The sequence below is a fragment of the Pyxicephalus adspersus genome, chromosome 7, assembly GCF_032062135.1.
Source record: "Pyxicephalus adspersus chromosome 7, UCB_Pads_2.0, whole genome shotgun sequence".
In the NCBI taxonomy this organism is placed as follows: domain Eukaryota; kingdom Metazoa; phylum Chordata; class Amphibia; order Anura; family Pyxicephalidae; genus Pyxicephalus; species Pyxicephalus adspersus.
The window spans coordinates 60346865-60371080 of NC_092864.1; the positions used below are offsets into that span (position 1 = coordinate 60346865).

The 24216-nt window shown below is 37.1% G+C and overlaps 3 protein-coding genes across 4 annotated transcripts; 2 read left to right on the forward strand and 1 right to left on the reverse strand.

The window, feature by feature from the left end:
- Nucleotides 1–2652: 2652 nt before the first annotated feature.
- Nucleotides 2653–5466, forward strand: LOC140335753 (gamma-crystallin-3-like). Its single transcript, XM_072418668.1, has 3 exons — nt 2653–2757; nt 3173–3415; nt 5139–5466. Exons 1-3 carry the CDS (start codon nt 2749–2751, stop codon nt 5412–5414), a joined length of 528 nt encoding a protein of 175 aa, XP_072274769.1. The 5' UTR covers nt 2653–2748; the 3' UTR covers nt 5415–5466.
- Nucleotides 5467–7339: 1873 nt separating this feature from the next.
- On the forward strand, nt 7340–10290 carry LOC140335752 (gamma-crystallin-3-like). Of its 2 annotated transcripts, none has more exons than XM_072418666.1 (3): nt 7340–7584; nt 9191–9433; nt 9959–10290. In XM_072418666.1, exons 1-3 carry the CDS (start codon nt 7525–7527, stop codon nt 10232–10234), a joined length of 579 nt encoding a protein of 192 aa, XP_072274767.1. In that variant the 5' UTR covers nt 7340–7524; the 3' UTR covers nt 10235–10290. The 2 variants fall into 2 exon arrangements, with proteins under 2 accessions (XP_072274767.1, XP_072274768.1); XM_072418667.1 differs by lacking the exon at nt 7340–7584 and adding an exon at nt 8982–9021.
- A 7544-nt stretch (nt 10291–17834) lies between these two features.
- On the reverse strand, nt 17835–19613 carry LOC140335754 (gamma-crystallin-3-like). The gene is made up of 3 exons (XM_072418669.1): nt 19472–19613; nt 19088–19330; nt 17835–18163 (listed from the first exon to the last, which is right to left on the reverse strand). The coding sequence occupies exons 1-3, from the start codon at nt 19478–19480 to the stop codon at nt 17888–17890; spliced, it is 528 nt and encodes a 175-aa protein (XP_072274770.1). The 5' UTR covers nt 19481–19613; the 3' UTR covers nt 17835–17887.
- Between the last annotated feature and the right edge of the window lie 4603 nt (nt 19614–24216).

Below are 24216 nucleotides of genomic sequence, written 5' to 3' on the forward strand. Positions count from 1 at the left end.
CACAGCACTCAGCAATGCAAACATTTTTGCATGTACCCTGTGTGTGGGTGAAAAAAAAATATTTTATGCAATAATATATACCCCCAACAACTGATTGATAGCAGGTTCTTTTACAACACTTTTTAAAATTTTATTATACCCATGTGACATCAAAATGCCATTATAAAAAAAAACACTTGGTTTATGCTCAGATCCCACCAGAGGATGGTGCTGTGCCCTTAAATAAATATTGTAACAAACTCTTGCCATTGGACCGTTACATGAGGATAGAATCCTATCTACTTGTGGCTAACAACCATGCATAATAGATCAGGGGTCGGCAGAGAAAATTTTGGGGGTCTGCGGCTCTGGGCGGCACACCCCCGAGCGGGGTCAGGCAAAGGACCCTGCTGGGGGGGTGCCCGGCCAGAGCCGTGGACCACATCCCCAGTGCAGTTCCCAGGCTCAGGGAAGTGGGCGGACCCGCCCACTCTACTGTTGCAGGCTCAGATCTGCGGTGGGAGAGTGGACAGGGTTATGTCATAATAACATGACTCTGGGGAAGGTTTCTCCCCCTTTGAGTGACACCTGGCTCCCCACGCATGCGCAGTCAGGAGCTGCTGATTTTAGTGTTTCGCGGAACCGAAAAGGTTGGCAAACCACTGTAATAGATCATTTAAGAGCAATTGATCGATCATACCGAACCATTTTTGGATTTGTTTACATTCGAGTATATACACTATACCTTTTAGTTTGAGGTGATTGAAGTCCCTGCTGAGAACCCATTCGAATTTTTTTCAGACCCTCACTGCATCCTCTGAGAAAAAAAGGTGGAAAAACAGTTTGCACCCAGTGTACTCACTGTGCTAGAGCTCTTTCTAACATGACATGTGAAATTGGATGGACCTCAATCACCTACTTGGCTACCTCCAACCAATGTTACATCCTCGGCAACCCATTGTTGAAATGGTAATGCTTGGGAATGGAAGTTTGCACTGCCCTCTGAAGCTATAAAGTTTAGCCACTGTACAATATTTCTGTCTATTGTCTTTGGGATAACACTTTCTAATTTTTATGTAAAGATAAAATCTGCTTTGCCTTTCATTAATATATTGCAGAATATTCAAGCTGTTCCCATACTTTCCAGGGAAAAACAAACTCACCATAAAGGTAAAGGTGGGATTTTAACAGCAATTCATTATATTTATTTTTAAAATCAATAAAAATAATGTTTCCAATTCACAACTGTAAATAGTATATCGACATTATTCAACACTAAAAAAAATTGAGCAACAATTAGAAAAATAAATATATTTCTCAGTTATGATTCTCAGGCTGGTTGGATTATCTGGAAATATTGTATAATAACCCTCCTTGGTTCATTCTAATCCATCGCGTCTCACAGATTAGTACTGTTTCTGCTTCTTCAGGGGGTATACAAACAATAGCCTAAGGGAAATATATTCATTTGATTTGCAAAAATTTTTTATATAGTTTTGAAATTGAATGGACAAATTGTGCTTGCACAACCAACATCTTCACACATCACATCACACACTGGATTATTAAAATAAAGTTACCTCCATGAAAGCACCAAAAAAAAGAACACCTGCTTGTTCTGGTACCATGGATCCCAATCTAAGGGGGAAGATAGTAAGAAGTACTGTTAAGTCAAAGTACAGTCTATCTGTGGGTATGGCCTCTCCATCCAGGGAAACAATATTATTTTGGCTGTGATTTGTTTGAGAATCCCCTCTCATTTTTACTGCAAGATAAAAACAAAGCTGCTCGTTTTTTTCCCTTATATTGTTGCTAAACCAAGCTGCTTACATACTGTCCAGACAACACACAACATTTCTGGCTATTGTCTCTAAAATACTTTACTGTAATACTGTACAACCTGCTCTTTCCCTCATGTATTGAGCCTGATTTATTAAAGCTCCTCAAAGCTGGTGATCCAGCAAACCTGGAATGGATCTAGTTCAGTATTCACAACATTTACTAGCAAATAGCAAAATACTTTGAAGAAGTCTATTCCAGGTATACCTATAAAAGAATATCTTCTTCAGCCTTGGAGAACTTAATAACTTAATAAATCAGACCCATTGAGCCATAACCCAGCTGCTTACATACTGGTCAACCAAACAACATTTGTGGCTATTGTCTGCCAAGTAATAATTCTCTAACTTTTATATAGTTCATTAAAAATGTATTCAAAAACTACCTGAAAAAAAAGCATTTTGCAACATCAGATAATAATTTTAAAAGAAAATAATTTGTATTGATTTATTTGCATGGTACATGTCCCCCATGACAGTGGCCTAAGAATTAAAGCAACAATGAAATAATTATTCACTAAACCCTTCTTTTTTCACTGAAAGGGTCACTTTAAAATAACTGCATAGTTTGATATTTATGTAGTCATCTAATCAATACTATATTTGCATGGTATTTTCAGTAATAAACTTTTATATTTATATATACAAAAAATATTTTACAAAGGACAGATTCAGGTTTTGCTTTGTATCCTTTCTATACTTTTTTTTAAATGGAGTTCTTAGTAAGCAATTTGAGACAATGACCTTATGTAAGCACAGAACAGTCTAAACCACAGTGAATGAAAGAGCCATACATTTACCTAACTAAACACAATAAAACAGTTGACATCTGACATTCAATGCATTTGAGCATCAGCAATGGGAGGTATATATAAGGACAGATACATTTTACACCAGGCAGCATCAAGCTCTTACTCCATCATCAACAACAATGGGAAAGGTAATAAGGTTATTTTATTTTTTTAGAAGTCGTAATCCCCCTAATGGGAATATAAACAAAAGTAGAAAAAAAGTAGACCTGATAAAGTTATAATTTTTTCTTTCACTTGAAAATGTTGTGTTTTATTTCTAGATCATAAAAGTATTAAAAAGATTCTCTTTAGCAGCACATGTCCCTTTGATGAGTGTTAGCAATACAAAGCTACTGATATCACTATCCATGTAAAATGACCTCCCTAAAATTGTTTAATGATTCAGTATGGTTCCTTCCATACTCATAGAATGGCGCAATAATGCAACTAGAGTAGGTAGCTACAGGTTGAGCTTTAGTACTAACAACATCAAAAATAATTAATGGTATGGGAAATTATTATGAAGTACAGCTCACAGTATATAATATCTTTTTTTGTCTACAGATCATATTTTACGAGGACAAGAACTTCCAGGGCCGCTCTTACGAGTGCAGCTCTGACTGTCCTGATATGACCTCCTATTTCAACCGCTGTAACTCCATTAGAGTTGACAGTGGAAACTGGATCCTCTATGAGCATCCCAACTACAGGGGCAACCAATATTACCTGAGACGAGGAGAATACCCAGACTTTCAGCAGTGGATGGGCTTCAATGACTCTATCAGGTCATGTCACTTGACCCCCCAAGTAAGTATTTGAACAGATATTTGTACTTAAAATTGCATCCTAATCATTTCAGTGTGTCAATAGGTACATTTAGATAAAGCTTACAGGAAAGCTGGGATAATCTTAGAAAGTACACAATGTCAGGAAAATACTTTATATTCATTTATTGTGATGTATGTGATTGTGTGTATGCAATGTTCTACAACAGGACTTTATGTAAGGGAGATGGGGCTGTGTCAGCATATGAGCTCTCATTAATTTACAGTTATTAACAGTGAGATGGGCCTACATGGACAATTTTAAAGATGTGATATTAGTTTTAGGAATATAACAGTCACTCCATAGTGGCCCTGATAGAAATAGAACTTCCATATCCGACTGTTCTGTTTGTTTCCTTTCTTATTTAAAATTGACTAAATGTTAATGGTTTATTAACATTAAAATCGACTATATATATATTTGACTATCACAATATATTCTCAATGCATTTTGCTGGTGCCAGTATCCTTAAGGTGCCCTATTTTGTTTATTGTCTAAATAAATATAGGTTGTGTTATACTCATCACAAGTTGTAATCTAAAGTTCCAGGGATGACAAATGAAAGAATACAGTATTTAATATAATTTGTTGGCATTTCATGATTGGTTCTGACATGTTCCTATACAAAGATTTATTGCAATTTTTTAAACCGGTGAAGAAAGACACTGGCTTGTGAATGCCAAGTTTACGTTATGACTTGTGTAATCATAGCAGAATCCCTGCTCCAGTTAAAGAACATGCCCGTAGGTATGTTTAGTGGTAACTGCCAGATACGCTGTTGGTACCAGTGGCACAGTGGCTGTTAGAAGTCACTAGTGACTAGCAAGAACTGCTAAATGAATCTTATATTACAACTGTAAAGCAACACTTAAACTACAATAGGAGCATCTTGCCAGTGTAAATGGTATAATATGTGCAAACATGCTGTGCATATTTGTACATTATGTCAAAAACATCCTGGGGGCCCAGACAATGTAATTTGCACTGGCTGTTAAGTTCTGCCTTAAGGAAAAAATACATTAACTAAGTTATAATAATTACAATGAATCCTATCATTGTAGGAGTATGGCAACATGCTATCATAAAATGTATAATGCAACTACTACAATTAGTAAAGAAAACACAAAACGTGTGTGGTTGAGAAATAGAGATCCCACCTACAGTAAGGAGTTATGTGGCAAACAACAGATAGAAAACATCAAATAAATTTATTCGATTCTCCATAAAATGATGAGCTCATATAGAATCTAAAAACACTTTACATCAGTCACAAAATATCCTTTAACATATCCAATATCCATTAAACCGATGAATTTTGCATGATTAACTCGCTTCTTCAGGGAAGATAATCACGACTCGAGATGTATCCTTCTGTAGATATAAAGAAGAAAGGGTATATTCCAGATCCTTGATACAATATAGATTGGAGCTACAAAAAGAGCTTCAAACAAGAAAATTGAACACCCAAGAAAACTGTGCTTCAGGATCAGGCAGGTATATATACCAACAATAGCAAGCAATACAGATGAGTCGACTGCATATGGTCAATGACCTACGCCACATTCTAAGTATAGGACTGATTTGTATAGGTTGGCTCCTAAGGGAATATGATCTGCCTATCAATTCACAATGTGCACACACTACTACATCAGCCCCTACTACAACTACTACAATTAAATACACTTTTTTTCCCTTGTTTTTAAAGCACCGAGGTCCATTTAGAATGAGGATCTATGAGAAGGAAGATTTCAGAGGTCAGATGATGGAGTTCACTGAAGACTGTCCACATGTCTTTGAACAGTTCAGATACAATGACATCCACTCCTGCCATGTGTTTGATGGTCACTGGGTTTTCTATGAAGAACCAAACTTCAAGGGACGTCAATATTATCTGAGACCTGGAGAATACAGGAAACATACTGAATGGGGTGCCTCAAATTCTAGAGTTGGCTCCTTCAGAAGAGTCCAGTATATTCAGTAATCATGAAAAACAATATCTGATTTGATTTTCAGAAATAAAATTTGATCCTAAATATCTGGTTTATGTGTTTTGAATCTCTATCTGAATTGTAACATTGCAATTTGCCAACGAAGATTTGAAAATATCTAATTTGGAAAGTTTCCCTAATAATTTCCAAAGGAAAAGAAAAATATGACCACTAACACTAGCTAATCTTTAAAATGAACAGATAACATGAAACAGTTTAAACAGAATGACACTACTGTGAATGTTGGAGGGCCTTGGTCACCTCTAATGTTGCAAGCAACACCAACAAAATAGGCTCTAGGTTTTGAACATTTGGTTATATTACTTGCTGAGCCTGACAAATCTGCATGAGGTAGCAGAATCCCAATAATACGAAGGGGTCTGAGAAGTCAAAGCCAGGTCTTCCTGGCTTTGCCCAGAAAGAAGAGAGCCAGAGTTATGAAATAACACATTTATTCAACATATTCCCCTGAGACTGATGCACTAGGTACAGCGTAGTTGCAGCTTTTCTAGACCGTTCAAGTCCTTTGGTTGGGCCGCAAAGCTCTCAAAGCAGCATTTTTGATGTCAGAAATGTCCTAAAACGTTACCCCTTCAGGTGTTTCTTCAAATTGGGGAACAGATAACAGTCCGAAGGGGCCAGGTCAGATGAGTAGGGGGAATGGTGGACCAATTGGAATCCCAGGGTGTTAAATTTAGCAGCCACAATGTTGGGCGTGAGCACAGGTGCATTGTCCTACGAAAATAGGATCCCTTTAGTCAACTTTAAACAGCGTTTCATTTTAATTGCCTCCTTCAGCTGGTCCAGAAGGTTAGCATAATACTGTCCGGTGATACTAGAGCCCTGAGGTAGGTAGTCCACCAACAGTACACTGCCTTTGTCTCAGAAAACGGACGTCATGACTTTTTTGGCGGATTTATGGGTGCGGAACTTCTTCGGCCACGGGGACCCACTGTGGTTCCATTCCTTTGACTGTTCCTTGGTTTCAGGTTCATAGGTGTGGAGCCAGATTTCATCCTCAGTCACTAACTTAGCCAAAAAGTCCTGTGCAGCTTCAAAATGGGCCAAAACGGCTTTGGATGCTTTAACTCATTCCTTCTTCTGATCACTGTTCAAACATTTCAGCACCCACTTCGCTGAAAGCTCACCCATAACTAGGATAGTGGTGGTAACAAACCCAACATTGTAGATTATATTACCATTACAGATCTCTGCATGGTTTTAAAAATATAAGCACACACATTTCTAAATACAAATATTTACCATATTCATTTAGGCTTATCAATGTGCCATTTTTTTTCATTCCCTGTCTGAATGTTAAACCACTATCATTATCAAGCCATTTTTTAATTGTTTGCACTGAGATTGTTCAACATTTATCAATTATTTTTTACAGCAACTCAATAAATGTGTTCTTTTGGTGTGGTAAAGTTTGGGCTTTCTTTTGGTAGTTTTTGTATCTTCATACTCCCCTCCATGGTATTGATCACTATGATTTGATTATCACAAGGATCAGTTGGTACTGCTTCCTGACCTCTATTCCTAAGCATCACCAAGCTCTTATCCATAGTGGTGAGGATGTTGCGCCTCTGATTACTGCCTGCTTGCGGTCCTTGGGCACAGCAGGGTGGGCAGAAGGATACGCAGTACCAAATCACAAGGCAGAAGAATTGTCAAGGAAAGCCTTGGTCGAGGCAGGCAGCAAGCAAGAGAGGTCAGGTCATAAGCCAGGGGTCAAATACCAGGGAACCAGGAAATAGACACCAGTGACACGGGGGAAACCGCAGACACAGGGAACACAGGACACACTGAGGCACAGGTGACAGGGGGATGACCACAGACACAGAGGAATACTGGAACAGCACAAGGGACCTGGCTCGGAAATAGCAAACCGGACCACAAGGGGTTAACACAGGAGCTGGACAGGGGAAGCACTGAATTACCCAACGGGTGTATAGAAAATGCTCAGCAGAGCTAGGGGGCTCAGAACTGGTGGAGACACATTGCACAAATCCTGAGTGCTGTGTCTGAGCCAGCTTAATAGCCAGGGATGATTAAGAGGCTATTTCCTTATTGGCTGGTGAAAGGGGTGGTAGTGATTAAATGTGGAAGGGCAGGGGTGCACGGGAGTGTGAGAGGCACTTTCGCTTTAGCAAAAAGGAGGTAAGTGCGACACTTATATATTTTTTTAAATTAGTGTTGAATAACGTGGCTATAAGCAGTCTGCAATAAGGCTGCAAACTACATGGTGACGTTGCAGAACCATGGGAAAAAAACGCAGAATGCAAACACATTATATAGAGAGACAGTTGCCACCCCATAGGAAAAGCTGTACATTTTAAAAAGAGTGAATTAAAAATATGGTAAAAAAAAGACATGAAGAAACTTAGTTTGAGTTTCAGATCTGCTTTAATCCACTCTTTATAGATGCATTCTTTAGGGAATGATTTGCCTGTGTTTTAATTGTCCTGGGACACAATCATGAATACTTTGATTGTTGGAAGATTTGGGGCTTCATCTGAAAAGCCTGGGTGTGGACAGTTTCAGGGTGTTTCATTTTCCATATAGATAGGTTGTATGTAATATACTGGTTGGTACCTGTCAGTTTAGTCCCCTTGCTCTGCTGTAGGCCTTAATACCACCAATAATCATGTAAAATAAAACATCCTTCAGTTAAAAATTATTAATGAACTTGTAAAATTTGCTATGTGGAACCAACCTAAATCTGTTTTTTAAATCTTTTCACACTAGATTCAAACAACTTTCAACTTTTTGAAATTAAGTGTTATAAGTCGCGTGAATCCTGATTTTAAACATTGATATTTGAGTCCTAAATACTAGTCTTTGAGTGTTTATTTCTAATTTAAATAATTAGCCCCAGTTCTACAAGGAAAAAACTGCTGAAAACAGCATTAATTACATGAGACGTTATTGTTTCTGGTGACTGCATGCCAATTATGTAAAGATTTCTACAATCGAGTTAAATTTTTTCCAATTCTGAAATTCAAAGATAGATGCAAATTGAACAGGTGAATTCGTATTAGTTTCAACATTTAGGGGCATATTTATAAATTATTTAACACAAGATTCAGACGACTTTTTCCCAAGATCCTTCTGATAATTGTATTCTAATTGTATTATTTGGAAAATGTGTGACCCCTAGGTAAATGTTGCAGAAATCTTGTGTGAACAAAATGTATTATTAGAAACCTAAATAAAAAGAACAAAATGTAGAATGTCATTTGCTGTTTTCTTGTATTTGTTTTACTTGGTTGAATTATTATTTATGTTTATTAACTGAAATACTAATATATATTGATCTTCTTCCAAGGAAAATTTGTACAATGCTGTATGTCAGCTAACCAGCGTTGTTTGCTGATCATTAGAAAGTTCTTTTTTTTCCATATGTGTAACAATGAGCTGTAGCTTTTGGTATAACTAAACACCAATATATACAGGGGACAGACAAAAGCTATACATTTTCCTTAGTTGACAGTTCTTTAAAGTGTAGTTTTCATGCATCAACATTAAAAGGTCTATATAAATGTCCCGACCATGTATTGAGTTTCACACATTTAGTACTAGATCAAAATGGGAAAGGTAAGTGATTCTACTATTTTTAGTTAGTTAATGTGAATTTAAATATGTTTTTTTTTTTAATACAAATATAAGCTTTTCTTAGTACTTTTCTGTACCTGTACCTGTATTTTTCTTAGGATATGAAGAACATAATCTAAATATTAGCATTCTGTAATTCATCTTTCTACAGATAATTTTCTACGAGGACAAGAACTTTCAGGGCCGATGCTATGAATGCAGCTCTGACTGTACTGACATGTCCTCTTACTTTAACCGCTGCAACTCCATCCGTGTAGAGAGTGGAAACTGGATTCTGTATGAACATCCCAACTTTAGAGGTCACCAATATTATCTATGGAGAGGAGAATATCCTGACTTCCACCAGTGGATGGGCTTCAATGACTCCATCAGATCTTGCCGCCTCACACCTCAGGTATTTACATAGAAGTGTTATGTATTACTTAACTATATCTCCAGAAAAAGTGCTGAATCTATCATGGGAGTCATGACTATTGGTCAGTGTTTCTCAACCTTTTTAACATAGGCAAACCCCTGGAAAAAAACTTTCAGGTCCTAGGGAACCCCTGCTATAATTACTATAACCACAGCTTACAGTACATCAGTGTGGCAGTTGATAGAAAGAATGCCTCTTACATTGCTGGCCAGTAGGAAGAATTCCTCCTTTACAGATAGCCAAAAAGATCATTGAGGAACTTAAACTGACCCTAGAGGCACGGGTTGCTTATAGCTCAAGCAACCTCTAGCAACCTTCTAGGAAACCTTGGTTAGGAAGGATTGTGTTAGAGGTACCAACACAGTAAAAAATATAAATTTCTTTACTCTGTGGTGACCAGAGGTTGTAAACAGCCTAAATAAAACAATATCAGTATTTTACAGTTTCAGTGTTCATTAGTTATCTTGAAAATAATGTTACTCATTATGCCATTTCCTTTGAAAGCACCACGGCCCTTTTAAACTGAGAATTTATGAGAAAGGAGACTTCAAAGGCCAAATGATGGAATTTACAGAGGACTGCCCCCATGTTTATGAGAAGTTCCGCTACCATGACATTAATTCTTGTAACGTACATGATGGTCATTGGATGTTTTATGAAGAACCCAACTACAGGGGACGTCAGTACTACCTGAGACCTGGAGAGTATAAGAAGTTCTCTGACTGGGGAGCTTTAAATGCTCGCATTGGATCCTTTAGAAGAGTACATCAACTAAATTAAATATAATAGTACTATAAAGCATTTTAAGCTGCTAATGAATAAAACAAGGATTTTCATTTATGTTTCACTTGCATTTGTTTTATTTTTATTTTTTGACTACCCATTCTCCTCACTCTGAACTATAAGTAGTCTATACCAAATAGATAGGAAAATATTCACAAACAAGTAGTCATCAGAGGTATGCAATCTTTAGTAAGTTATTTTTCCACATAGTCAGTACACCTAAAATTAGTGAATACCAACTTTCTATTCTCTATCAAAAATAAACAAATAAATAAAAAAAAAAGATATAAAGAATCCAAGAGGTAGACCGATAATCTCTGGAATCTAATCTATTTCATCAAATGCTGACTAATTAGTTGACGCTTATTTAAGATAACTTTTCCATCTTACTTGAATGACACAATCAAACTTTTAAAAATCACAAATGATTTGAATGTACCCTGTAACACCACATAAGTTACTATAGACATTGAAGGACTTCATTGCAGTATACCTCACAAGAGGGGTTAGAAACAATTATTTCCTTATTATGTGTAACAAATCCAGCTACAGAGAAGTTTAACATTTTTATAGTAGCAATAATAAAGTATACCCTTACCCGCAATATTTGTTTGTTTAACAACAAATACTACCTCCAAATACAGGGGGTAGCAATGGGCACAGAATGTTCCCTCTTCTATGCTAATCTATAATTGGGTAGCTGGGAGAAATATTCAGTCCCCACTTTTACCAAATTTAAGAAACATATACTGTCACGGAAAAGGTATATTGATAACATTTTGATTCTATGAACTAGCTCAGAAAAATTATTTGGAAGATTTTTTTCAGGATATCCAATGAAAAGACTACAATATAACATATACTATGAATCCTGATAAGAAAACAATTCCATTCTTGGATATATTCATTAATATAACAGATGACAACTATATTACTACTGCCCTTTTCAGAAAGGTTATGGCAGGCAATATCATATTACTTCCTAAATGTGCACATTCAAAATCACCAAATAAAGGTATACCATATAGCCAATATCGAGGGCTAAAAAAACTGCACTCAGGATGATCAGTTAGAAATTGAAACGAAAGCATGATAGAGATAGATTACTTGATTGAGGTTACAGTAAAAAAAAACTCCTGGAAAGTGCATATCAAAATGTAAAACTTTTAAAAGGAGAGGAATTATTTTTTAAAGAAAACCAGTTGCAAATGAAACAACACAACACAACATATCATAATATGCTTCACAACACATCACCAAATGATTTATAGCATAATTTTAAAATATTGGGGCATATTAATATCGGATCCCAAAATTAGTAAACATCTTTACACTAAACCACAAGTAACATTTGGGAAGTCCACATCTCTAAAGATTCCCTAGTCACCAGCCACTATCAAACCAAAGAAGAGCAAAACACACATACATTAGTAAACAGCACTTTTAAATGTGGGAACTGTAACCAATGTCAGTGGATCAATGAAAACCTAGCCAATAAGTTACCAAATGTATCAGTTTTATTACTAATACACCATGTGAACTGTTCATATGTATTATATTTATTATATATGTATTTATATGTATTACCTTATCTCCTGTAAATGTGGAAGTTTTTACATTGGAAAGACAAAAGAAGCTTTTAGAAAACAAATCTATGAACATGCCTATTCTATTAGTAATGGAAAAATAGTTACACCAGTTAGCTACAGTGTGGGCACAAAACATAATTTTGATGAGCATAGCAAAAATTCTCAGCTTTCTTATGATAATATAGTACTTTGAACTAGATTATATTTCATGTATATGATGTTTACAGAAATATATTTCAAGGCTGTTTATACCTATTTTTATACCACATCTTGTAGATACTCTTCTTTTCAAATTAGTTGAGATGGTGAACCTGTCTAGTAGGTAGTACAATATATATAGATAAAAAAAACTTGTATGTATTAACTAATTAACATGTATTATGTATTTTTATCTAATGCCATAACATAAATAGCATTTATTTGCATGCATGATAATGATTTTTGTACACACATTTAATTCCTGTTAACAGAGATTATGTGTGTCTCTGTGATATCTTAATATCTAAAAAATGTTTGATGTTTGACATTTTTTATGAAATGTCGTAAATATATTCAGGTATTTGGTATCGTAGATGATAATTTATTAATTAATACCAATAAAATGTTGAATGTTTTAAAATTTTTTGACTATTTCTGTAGTCACAACTGTTGTGTAGTGACATGAATAAGAGGGAATACATTGTTAATACTGTCAATATTGTTCCTATAGGTATATATCATTAGTTTTTGTATAATCTCCCTTGATAAACTGTAATACTGCAATAATGTGAATTGTACTTGGTACAGATTGTATGAATAATTATATATTATATATAACCCTGGTGGGCCTAATATAGTGATGCCTTGAAGAACCGGCGAGGGAGGTGGGAAGTTTCCAGGAGGATGTTAGGAGTTGAGGAAGGGTGGAAACAATTGACAGGCATCCAAATCCTCAGACACGTGCAGTAACCCATACAGAATGCTATTTAGGCAGGACTTTTGAACTACTGATCTTTAAACAAGGAGCAACAACATATTAAAGCTGAAACTGCGGACAGAAATTTTGTTTAGGTTAACGTCCACTCCAGCTACCTGTCATACTTTTATCATACCATACCAATCTGTACCCCAGGTGAGCTTTTCTAATATATTTTGCATTTTACAATTTCCTCTTGTAACAACTCTCTTATGTATTTTAGATGTAAACATATATAAAGATAAGTTTGTTATTCCTTGTGTTTCATCTAGGACTTCCATCAATTAAGATATATTAAAGATATACCAGATATATAATATATAATAAAGATCATCCAGATATGTAAGTCTGACACAAATGTATATCAACCTAAGATTGAATATAGATTATATACAGACTCCTATATTCATATTATGTTCCCATATAGACTTGTTTGGGACAAGAAAATGATTTGTAATATTTAACTCTATTTACCTGTTCAATAGAATATGTTGTTTTTCTCTTTGTTCACAACAAAATGGCGTTTTTTTTAAATAGTTTATACAATTGACTATATATTCCATTTCCTGTTCTATGGGGGTGAAGGCGTTCAATGAGGGCCCCCTCCTGAATATGTTGTTTTGTTATGGATGCCTTGTCTCTCTACTGGTATATTCTTTAATATTGATCACTCATTATTGGTTCTGCCTAATATCCCTGATTTTTACGTATTTAGATTTATGCCAAGATTCTATAGATTTGCCCTAGCAAATGGGTGAGTGGGCACAGACAGATCTTTCTTGCAAAAAAATGGATCACAAATAATATTAATGTTACCTGTAGATGGGTTCTTTGTAGCACCTCCTATCTATTATGCCCAAATACTATGGCATCATGGATAGTTTTTAGTAAATTTAATTATATGTAAACAAAATTGAACTTTGTGAGCATTAGTGGTAACCTAAACAGTGTTTTTCAACCCTTTTGAGCCACTGCACGTTTTTTTACAGTAAAAAAAATCCTGTGGCACAACACAAGTCAAAAGTGTTACAAAATGACACTTTGTAACTAATTCTCTTGTCTCTAACAATAAACAAGGCAATTAAGCTACCTACTGCCACCCACTGACATGGAAGAGTATTACATTACTCTGCCAGTCACTACAGCACAGACACTCAACAACGGTAATTGGATAATTCCCCAACGTACACCTGAAGATCTCTCATGGCACACTAGTGTGCCGCGGCACAGTGGTTGAATATCACTGGCCTAATAAATGCCAACATGCAACATTTAGGCTACAGTTAAATGTGCTCTAAACCACAGCAGTTCAGCGCTTTCCAAACACTATGGAAATGCACAGACAGCCTAAATAAAATAGAAATGAATGAGAGAGGTTAGAATATATATTTTCATTTGATTTCACAGACGATATAGTTGTAGAGCAGTTGTCTTGAAGTCAGAACCTGAACTACTTTAGAAGACTGAATTGGAAACAAGCAGTTGCAAAGTAGTGCCATGGGGTCAAATGTATTCTTTCAACTGCAGACAACAAAAGGCAACAAGCTTTGCAATAATTGTAGTTCCTTTTACAATTGCTTTTATTGTTAGAAAAAAAGTAGGCAGCAAATATCAGAACATATAAGTCAGATACAAGTATATAACAAATTTTTAAAAAATGGTAGCCAAGAAAATGGGGGAAACAATGACTGCAAAAAAAGAGAAAGAAAAATAACAGCAAATTATCAGGAGTGAAAGAGTAGCAAGAAAGAGCATAGAAATAGTGAGGGGAGGAGGGAAACCACAAAACCACATTTAAACAGACAAAAACTCAGGACAAGGCATAATATCAATCAGGGTGAACACACTGCCAAAGGATCTTTTATGTTTATCTAGTGCTATAAAAATAAATTTCTCATTGACCATAATATTATTCACTCGGTTAACCACTGCTTGAAAGCTAAGTACAGGAGACCTTTAAGAGTTGGTGATAGCGTGTTTGGTGGCGCTATATATAAAGCCTTTAAGTTTTCACTCAGGCCTAAGGAGAGCAGCAATTGGTTTATTCAACAGGGTCCCATCGCAAATTGGTTTTTAAGATAGGCCAAATCAAGTTGTGAACCCTGACCAAGAGTTTCACTACTTTCAGACATATTCATCAAATGGGGAACATAGTGCCCTCATGGGACGCCCCCAGAAGCAATGTACCAAATAGTTTGGGACAAATTTTTTGCTATGTGAGTTGGAGTAAAGTACCGTATAAAAAGTACTTTGTATGTACTTTTCCACAGCCAGCATGGATTTAGTCATAGCAGAAGATTTAGATGCTTAAGCACAGAAGAGATAAAGTGGTGACTTGCATTGTAGCTCCTTTCTCCAAACCCCAAATAACTGCTGAGTGTTGAGTGATGTAAGGGTAAGAAAAAGAAAATAAAGTGCATGGTGGATTACTCCCAGAAGTGTTGCATGGGTAAGGGACTGAATGAGGCTGTAGCATCAAAAAAGTAGGAAACTAAGAGACAAGACCACTGGAGAGGTAAATGTCTGCCTTTTAAATTGCAGGGAAGCACTGGCTTGTTATCTTAAGAGACCTAGGGGATAATATTTCCCCAATATTAGTCTTTATGATGGTTGACATACTACCACCAGCAAAAAATGGATCTATGACACTCGGTGACCATAGTAGAGGAATGAAGCCCAATACCATATTTCAGGAAACTATGTCTGTTTGAAAGCCATCTCCTATACTTATGTGTCCTCCAACTGCTAGAAGAAGCTAGTTTTGATGCCATGGAGTTCAGATGATCAGGAACCACATATAATAATATCTGATAGCAACTGTCAGTTGCAGCTGTTCTCGAGATAAGGAATATATTCAGAAGCACATCCTTATATTTAATATAGAATGTAAAGGAACATTCTTCTGTGATGAAATGTAAGAAATGCAAAGGAAGAAGAGACCAGAGAAGAGAACAGATATTTATAATTAATAGAGCAAATCATAGGCATCATAATCATCTTGGCATTCCCTACCAGTCTACATTAAGATTTTACTTTCCATGTTAAAGGAGGTCTCCTTGTCATTCTTAATGACCTCCTTTGTAAAGTATCCCTTTTCCAGTTTAAAAGCATTTTGGTTAAACAGCAACCCCACCATCTTCCAGATGATTTCTAAGATTTAAAAAATGACAAGGACTAGAAAAGGTGTTTGGATCTGCTACTACCATAGATTTAAGGTAAATTCTGTGCCCAAAAATTCATGGTCGTAGAACATGTATATGTACATTGATGAAAAAAGCATGTGTCCCTGAAAAGTGTTTTAAAAAACCCCTTTTTCTGAAAGATAAATTACAGATTGGGTTGCTGCTGCTGTATGTAGAGCATAAAAAACGCCAATTATGTGCTGCCAGATCAAACTGTCACTGAGACCATCTGTAAAACTTGTTCTGTTCTGCACCATTTACAGCTTTTACAGGTACCTTCTTTTGCCTGAAAAAAGGAAAACTACATTGACTTGAGTATAAACCTAGGGCACAAAATGCGGCTGTCACTGTCAACATTAATCTGTAATCTGATATCAGTAAAAAGTAAACAGTAATTAACAGAAATACAAACAAAATTTATATTAAATACATCCATGCTGTGTTAATAAAAAAAATTAAATAAAATCACATAGATTTATTTTGTTTACCTGCCAACTCTTTTTACTGGGTAAAGTATTTTAGTTAAAGTGTGGATTAGTTATGATTGGTGTCTTGCTCTTATATGATCTTTATGTGTTATTGTTTGCCATAAGTAGTGCAGTGTTCTTATGTAAAATTTAGAGGGTGGGATCCCAGAAATCATGTTTTATAATATAGTAAGCTGCCAAGCCTAATGTTTATCAAAGACTATACAAAAACATTTATTTTGTTTTTGAGATGCTTGGGCATGAGCAGAAGGAGCGCCCAACAGCCTCCCGGGATGCCTGACGTAGGTATCCCAGAAGGCTTTGTGCTCCCATTCATTCTCAACCGCCTAGGCGATGGAGAATTAAAAAAAAAAAACACTGAATTTTTACTCTACATAAAAGGGTTGTCCACCCTTTTATGTAAAGTGAAAATTGTGAGTTTAGGTACGCTTTAATGTCATCATCAAAGCCACTGTGAGAAGCCCACCTTCCGCAGTAATGTATTTTTTAAAAGCATTTCACATGGATTTATCACATCTTTCTCTTCTTTCACATCTTTTTAGTAAAAAAATAAAATAAATAATAATAGAAAACCCTAAGAATAGTTGAGTATATTATACCTGGTTAAGACTGTTCTGCTGTGGGCCTCTTTCCACTGATTTATTTTAAGTTTGCAGTAAAATCTTTATGCCTATGGCAGTGCCTTTCCCACAATGCTTTTTTGTCAATAGTTTGCCTAATAGTTGGCAGGAATTACTAATACTCCCTTAACATTTAGACATCAATGAAATATATTTGCTGATAAATTCAGCTTAGACAACTAAAAATTTAGAAGGTATGTTGTAGTTCAGTAGGTTTTTCAGCACAATGTATAACCCCAAAGTGTTCCACATTTGGGAGTCTAATGTTTCAACATTCCCAGAAATACAGTTTTCTTGGGGTTCAGACAGCAGGAAGAGGAAGTGGGAGGATGCCAAAAATATGTATAAACCTAAAATGTACATAAATAGCTTAATTTTCAGTTTTCATATTACCCTTTTATTTAAGCATACATTGTTTTAATATAACAGCTTGAAAATAAACAATGCATGACTGAAAATTTTGTAGAATAAATAAAAGCACAGCTTTGAGACATGCCAATCAGGATGTTTTCTACTTTACTTTTAACATAGATCCAGGTTGTAACATGCAGGCATATTTGTCTCTTGTGTTCACATTGTCATCCTAGTCCATGTAAAAAAGGAAGGTGTACACAGCAGATAACCCTGTATGTTGTAGTTGGAATACCCATGACCCTGTTTGTTTTATCGTCCAATTTTTACTATATGTGCACTTCTACGTAACAAAAACTTAACAATTGTGAACAAATTGTTAGGATATTACAAGATTAATGCAAAGTAATGGTAAGATGAAAGTAATTTATTGTGTAAAATTCAAGCACAGTTTATATTTTTTTACTAATAGGTGTGGTGGACCCTTCTGAAGGAACCAATTCTTGGATTTGTGGCTCCCCAGTCGCTGTATCTCCTGTATTCTCCTGGTCTAAGGTAATACTGACGTCCTCTGTAGTTGGGCTCGTCATGGAACATCCAGTATCCATCTTGAACGTTGGCAGAATGGATATCAAAATAACGGAATCGCTCATAGACGTTTGGACAATCTTCAGTGAACTCCATCATCTGACCTCTAAAGTCTTCTCTCTCGTAAATCCTGATTCTGAATGAACCTTCATGCTATGTTAAAAAAAAAAAACAATAATAATTAAAAATTAATTGATAATGCAAAAAAACTTTAGCATGAAATATCCGATGAAATCTCTATTTTGTGTTTCTACACTTATTTTAAAGTGACCAAATAACTATCTGGACACACAATGGTCCTTGGTTTTTGCATATAGAACACTGTATGTCTTATATTTTTAAGAGCAGATAACTATGCTGCTCTCCAACTGCTAATGTGTGCACTGATTTCATTAGGATGAAATCCACAATAGCAGATGGAAAGGGTAAAAAAGGCAATCGGGTAATTTTAATTTTATTTCCATGGATGCAAATCTTTTAAGATGATTTCTCCATATGATAGCAAACTGCTCTAGGTAAATTCAAACTGGTTAGGCTTTCTTCTAAAGTTTCATGGGAGGCAATGCAGTGCTTTGATATGATATGATATGCCAACTTCCTATGTGGTTTTTGTGCCTGACCCAACAATCCTTCCATCGTACATGTCTCTCTATTGGTCCAGCAATTTATTAGACCACTTTACTGAAAGCCGGGGTTAGGTGTGACTTCATCAAAGGAGTTAAAATTGGCACATTAGAACAGTTCCTATTTTGATGAGTGTGTTACCTTTGGTTTGGTTGCCTTTCAAGTAATAACTTGACAACAACTTTGTTGCCTCAATGGCTTTACTTGGAAAAAAATATTGGAAAATATTATCAAGGTAAAAACATGTACAACATAATGCAAATTAATATTACAGATTTTTTTTTTAAATGAAGGATATTTTAAAGAATTTGACTGTAGGTAACAATGTTTGGTGTAGAAAAAGTACATCAAAAGTTAGTATCTTACCTCTTTTACTAAAGTGTTGTTTTATTATCAATATTTAAAACAATTTAAAAGCCTTGTCTAGTAAAAAAGTAAATGTTTGATAGTTACCTGGGGGCTCAGACGACAAGATCTAATAGAATCATTGTAGCCCATCCATTGCTGGAAGTCAGGATATTCTCCCCTGTGAAGGAAGTACTGGTGTCCTCTGTAATTGGGATGTTCATACAGGATCCAGTTCCCACTTTCCACACGGATGGAGTTGCAGCGTCTGAAGTATGAAGACAGGTCTGGGCATTCAGAGTTACACTCATAGGAGCGACCCTGGAAGTTCTTGTCCTCATAGAAGATGATCTGTCAACAGTAAAATATTGTCAAATGTTTGTACATTTATTTCATTATTGCAAACATTGAAGATGTGCTACCAACAACTTAATTCTGGTAAAATAAACTTAACCTGAAATCAACAACAGAATGATAAAGTTATACATTTACCTTTCCCATGTTGCAGGCTTGGATTCTTCCCAGTGAAATGTGAGTAGAGCAGGCATGGAAGGTTTATATACAGAATGCTTTGAATGTGTGAAATTAATAATGCTTGCACTTTTCACCAGGAAACAAAAAGGGAGCTGTTTCATCCCTTTTATGTAAAGGCCCCTTCTGTTGTGATCATTGTTCTTATTTGTTCCATGGCTTAAAGGCTGAAAAAAACATTGCATCACTTTGAACAAAAGATGATTTTACACTGTATAAAGGGTTGATGGTGTATTTTAAGAACAAATGATAGACATTTTTAAAGACAAAAAAAAAACAAAATCATCGGGAAAGTTTAATTCTTAAAGATATTTTGCTACAGTCACATTCCTCACAGTTCTTTCTTTTGTACCATGATGATTAGATATTACTAAGATATTAACAGAATTGAGTTTATTAAAATTTATGTAACTTTGTGTACATATGTGCCCTGTATGGTGCCAAGTGGCTCAGTATGTTGTTCACGGTTGTATGTTGTGTTTTACATTATATACATTAAATACATTGCTTACCTACCTGCCCGCAAACGTCTCCACTTCCTACCTTTGATGGGAATAGGTTTGCACCTCTTCTCAAGTAACACAGCACGGGGTTCGCTAGCTCCTATGCATACTTAGAATCTAAAATAGAAAAGTTTAAGAAGATTAAAATGTGAAATTAAAGTACAATTACAGTTGGGCTTCTATGTAGAAAGAGGGTTATACTGTAGCTGTGAAGCTATATTATCATTTCTTACAACATTTGTTGAGATTGTACACAGTTTTAGTTTCTTTTCAAACATAGGACAGACATCAGTGGTCTAGCGGACCCCTCTTCCGCAAAACAAAATATTTCCTCTTTGACAATCAAATGCAGATCAAGGACATCATATTTGTTCTACAGTTGATTCAGGTCACTGCATGGGAACTGCTGTTTTATTCCTGAGGCAGCTTCCCAGGGTTAGTGGGTTGTGGGTCCATGGGTTTTTTGAGCATGGGTTTTTGCTTGGAACAGCCATTTTGGAGGTAGAGCAGCATAGGCACTGCTACAGATGCATTGGGGAAAATGCATGCAGATAAACCAGAGGCAATCTCAGATTTTGCAAGGGGGCAGTTGTACATGAGGTATTAAAAGCCACTGGGTGCCCATCTAAAACCTGAAGGTAAACAAAACATTTGGGGGAATTGGGGGAAAGAGTGAAGGAAGATAGGTTATATTTTCATCTTATGCCTTGGACTTTTGGAAATTGGCTACAGGCTTCAACTATTAAAGGACATGTGTTTGGTGAGCTGAAGCAGATTTTATTTAAGAAGGGTTAAGCCATGGGGTTTTAACTACTTGTACACCCCATGTGTTAGGTCTGCAAAGGACCATCTAGGTGTTGGGGACAAGGTAATTTTTGGCCACTTGTCTCGCCCTTTTTCCACACCATTTTTTTTTAATCTAATTTTGTCTTTGTCAGGGGTGGTTCTGCACAGGGAACTGGGCATGTTTTGCCTTTTTCCTTACCTAATATTCACAATAGTGGGTTTTGATGATGTTACTGTCAATAAGCTATCTCCTGTGACCTATGATATTGTTTGATTTTTCACTTTCTTTGGTAACTTTGTTACTCCTACGGCTAAAGTTGACATAGAAAAGGCATTTTAGCTTCTTCCAGTGTATCTGAGTAGCCTTCATTTGCTGGTCTCTAAGTTCAATTGGGTTTTATTATTCGTCTTTTATTAACAGACTATTCTAAATTCTGCTTATTTTTGAAGATGTTTAGTTCATCTTCACAACCTAATCACTTTTAACCTATCTAATTCTTGCTCTCCTTTGCCACATTTCAGACCTGGTCAATGGCAGAGAGATATTGGTAACCTTGACCACAGCTTTCTCTCAAACTGCTTTACGTCCCTAACCCCTACTCTCTCCAAAATACCATCTCTAGATAAAGCTGCCACTCAATTCAACCACACTGTTTCCTTGGCTCCTAAATAATGTTGTCCCTGCCACCTTCCGCTACCCCTGTCCTGACTCTGGCACAACAATCACACCAAACATTTTCAAAAAACTGTTCATGTAGCCTCAATGCTTACTTCACGGGCTACAAAGCAAGACTACAACACTTTAACACTGCACTCACTATCTTCAAGAAAAATGATTTCTCCACTGTCATTTCCTCTCAAGCTTCCCGCCCGCACAGCCTCTTCTCAACAATTGACTTACTCCTAAACCCCACACCTGATCCCCCCACAACTGCCTTCTCTGCCCAAGACATACCTACCTACTTTAGAGATAAAAATGTCAAAATCAGACATGATGGCTCACTGTGCCACTCCAAACATATTCACCCCTTCCACCTGTAAATCATCGCTAACCTCCCTCAGCCCTGTTACTGTGGATGAAGTCTCCTCTCTTCTTTCATCATCTCCAACTACTACCTGTCCGCTGATCTACTCCGTGCCCACTCCAACACCCTGGCCCCCGCTCCAACCCAACTATTGAACCTTTCCCTCTCTACTGGTTTTTACCCCTCCACGTTCAAACATGCCATTATTCTCCCTATCCAGAAAAAAACCCTCTTTGGACCCTCCTTATCTTCTAGCTACTGTCCTATCTCCCTTCTCCCATATGTTTCCAAACTTTTTGAGTGCATTGTCTATAAAAGACTCAGTGATTACCTGAACACAAACTCTCTCCTGGACTCTGTCCAGTCTGGTTTTCAAGCTGCCAATTCCACCTAAAAAGCCCTTACTAAAGTGATTAATGATCTTTAAATCTCAAGGCAACTGTAAGGCCTAGGTCAATATAAGTATTCCCCAGACACCAATCCCCAAATCTTTTGCCGCAGTCTTCTTCTATAAAAGCCTCGGCTTAGCCTCTGGAGACTAGTTGCGTCTCCCAGCACTTGGTTGCCCCCAGGACTTGGTGTGCAAGGAATGGTGTCTGGAGATAGGATGGCAGCCAACCTGGCACCCACAAATGCAGAGTCCACAGCCCACGAATGCAGAGTTCAGAATCTCAGGAAATTCAAAAACAAGCCCAGGTCAATAATACAGGAAATCAGTCCATCCAGTGAAGTACATAGAGAAAGGCACAAACAGAGTCGGGGTCACAAGCAGAGGTCCGTCCAGGCAGAGTTCAATGGTTAGTCAGGAACAGGCACAAGTCAGTAACAGAGAATACTCAAAAATCAATCCATCACAGGTAAGCCCAGCAGATGCAATAACAGGCACATCTGACTGGGAGCAGAGAGGCTATAAAGCCGCAGCAGCCAATGATAGCATGGGATTAACAGGAACCACTCTGCTAATCAGCTGCACACAGCTCTAATTCCCTTTAGCTGTGCAGTCTCAGAGGAGGATGCCGTGCAGAGGATGCCGAGGGAAAACCCAGCTACAGGGATGCAGCAATCCTCAGGGCACCCCAGTGCTATCGCGAGCACAACCACCGGAGGGAATAGGCTGCGCGCACTCTTTTGAGGTGAGGCATCTCCTAGGATCGTAAGTCTAGAGGGCACCTCCTAACAGCAACTTTTCCCTCGTCTTTCTCCTACATCTTTCCTCTGCTTTTGACACTGTTGATCACCCCTTTCTAAATCATGCGCTCCATTGGTATCAGTGACACTGCTCTCTCTTGGTTTACTTCCTACCTGTCTGATCACTCCTTTAAAGTTTCTTTCGATGGTAATTCCTCCTTTCCCACTCTCCTCCCTATTGGTGTTCTCAATTATTCAGTCCTTGGACCGGTTCTCTTTTCTCTGTACACCTCCTCCTCACTCGGTAGTCTCATATCATTCTTTGGTTTACAGTATCATGTGTATGCTGATGAAACTCAAATCTTTCTGTCACCCCCTGACTTGATTCCCTCAGTCTTGGATAAAGTTTTATGCTGCCTGTCAGACATCTCGTCATGGACGGCTGACAGATTTCTAAAACTCAACCTGGTTTAAACAGAACTCATCATCTTTCCCCACCCCCTCAAATTCCAAATCATATTTCTAACTATTTCACATTTGTTAACAACACATCATTTGTCTCTCCCCTCGTTGTCTTGGCATCACCTTCAATTCCGCCCTCTTATTTACCCCCCATATTCAGAACATTTCCAGGTCCTGTCACTTTCACCTGCCCATCATCTCTAAAATCAGCCCCTACCTGTCCCCTGAGACCACCAAACTCCTTGTACATGCTCTTATCATCTCTTGTCTGGACTACTGTAACCTCCTCCTCTCTGGTATTTTACTAATCCGACTTTCTCCTCTACAATCTATTATAATTGCTGCAGCCAGACTGCAGCTCCACTTCTGCTGCCTCTCTTTGTAGTTCCCTTCATTGGTTTAAATTTCAACTTAAAATCAAATTCAAGCTCCTGTGCTTTGCCTTCAAATCCCTCCATAGATCTTGTCCCACCCACCTATCTGACCTGGTAGAAAAATACTCCCCCTGCCGCTCTCTCCGCTGCTCCAATGACCTACTAATGACTTCCTCACTCATCACACGCACGGATACAAGACTTCTCCAGAGCTGTCCTGACTCTCTGGAATGGTCTTCCTCGTCCTATTCAGCTTGCCCCTTCTTTCTGCTCATTTAACTCATTTCACTCAAAACCTATTTTTTCAAACTTGCCTATCCATCTTCTTCTGTCTCCTAAAACCCCACTACTTCCCACCAATGCTTATCCCCCCTCCTATTGTGAGATACTCCCCCCACCTTCTAGATTGGCAGAGTCCCCTCCTCCTG

Bases quoted from the DNA above. Each gene is read 5' to 3' on its own strand.
- LOC140335753 (XM_072418668.1), top strand. The intron at 3,416-5,138 runs GTAAGTATTTGA...TTGTTTTTAAAG, and splicing joins CATGTCACTTGACCCCCCAA to CACCGAGGTCCATTTAGAAT.
- LOC140335752 (XM_072418666.1), top strand. From the start codon at position 7,525: ATGTGGAAGGGCAGGGGTGCACGGGAGTGTGAGAGGCACTTTCGCTTT. The intron at 7,585-9,190 runs GTAAGTGCGACA...ATCTTTCTACAG, and splicing joins TTCGCTTTAGCAAAAAGGAG to ATAATTTTCTACGAGGACAA. The intron at 9,434-9,958 runs GTATTTACATAG...TTCCTTTGAAAG, and splicing joins CTTGCCGCCTCACACCTCAG to CACCACGGCCCTTTTAAACT.
- LOC140335754 (XM_072418669.1), bottom strand. The intron at 18,164-19,087 runs GTAACTATCAAA...TTTTTAACATAG, and splicing joins CTTGTCGTCTGAGCCCCCAG to CATGAAGGTTCATTCAGAAT.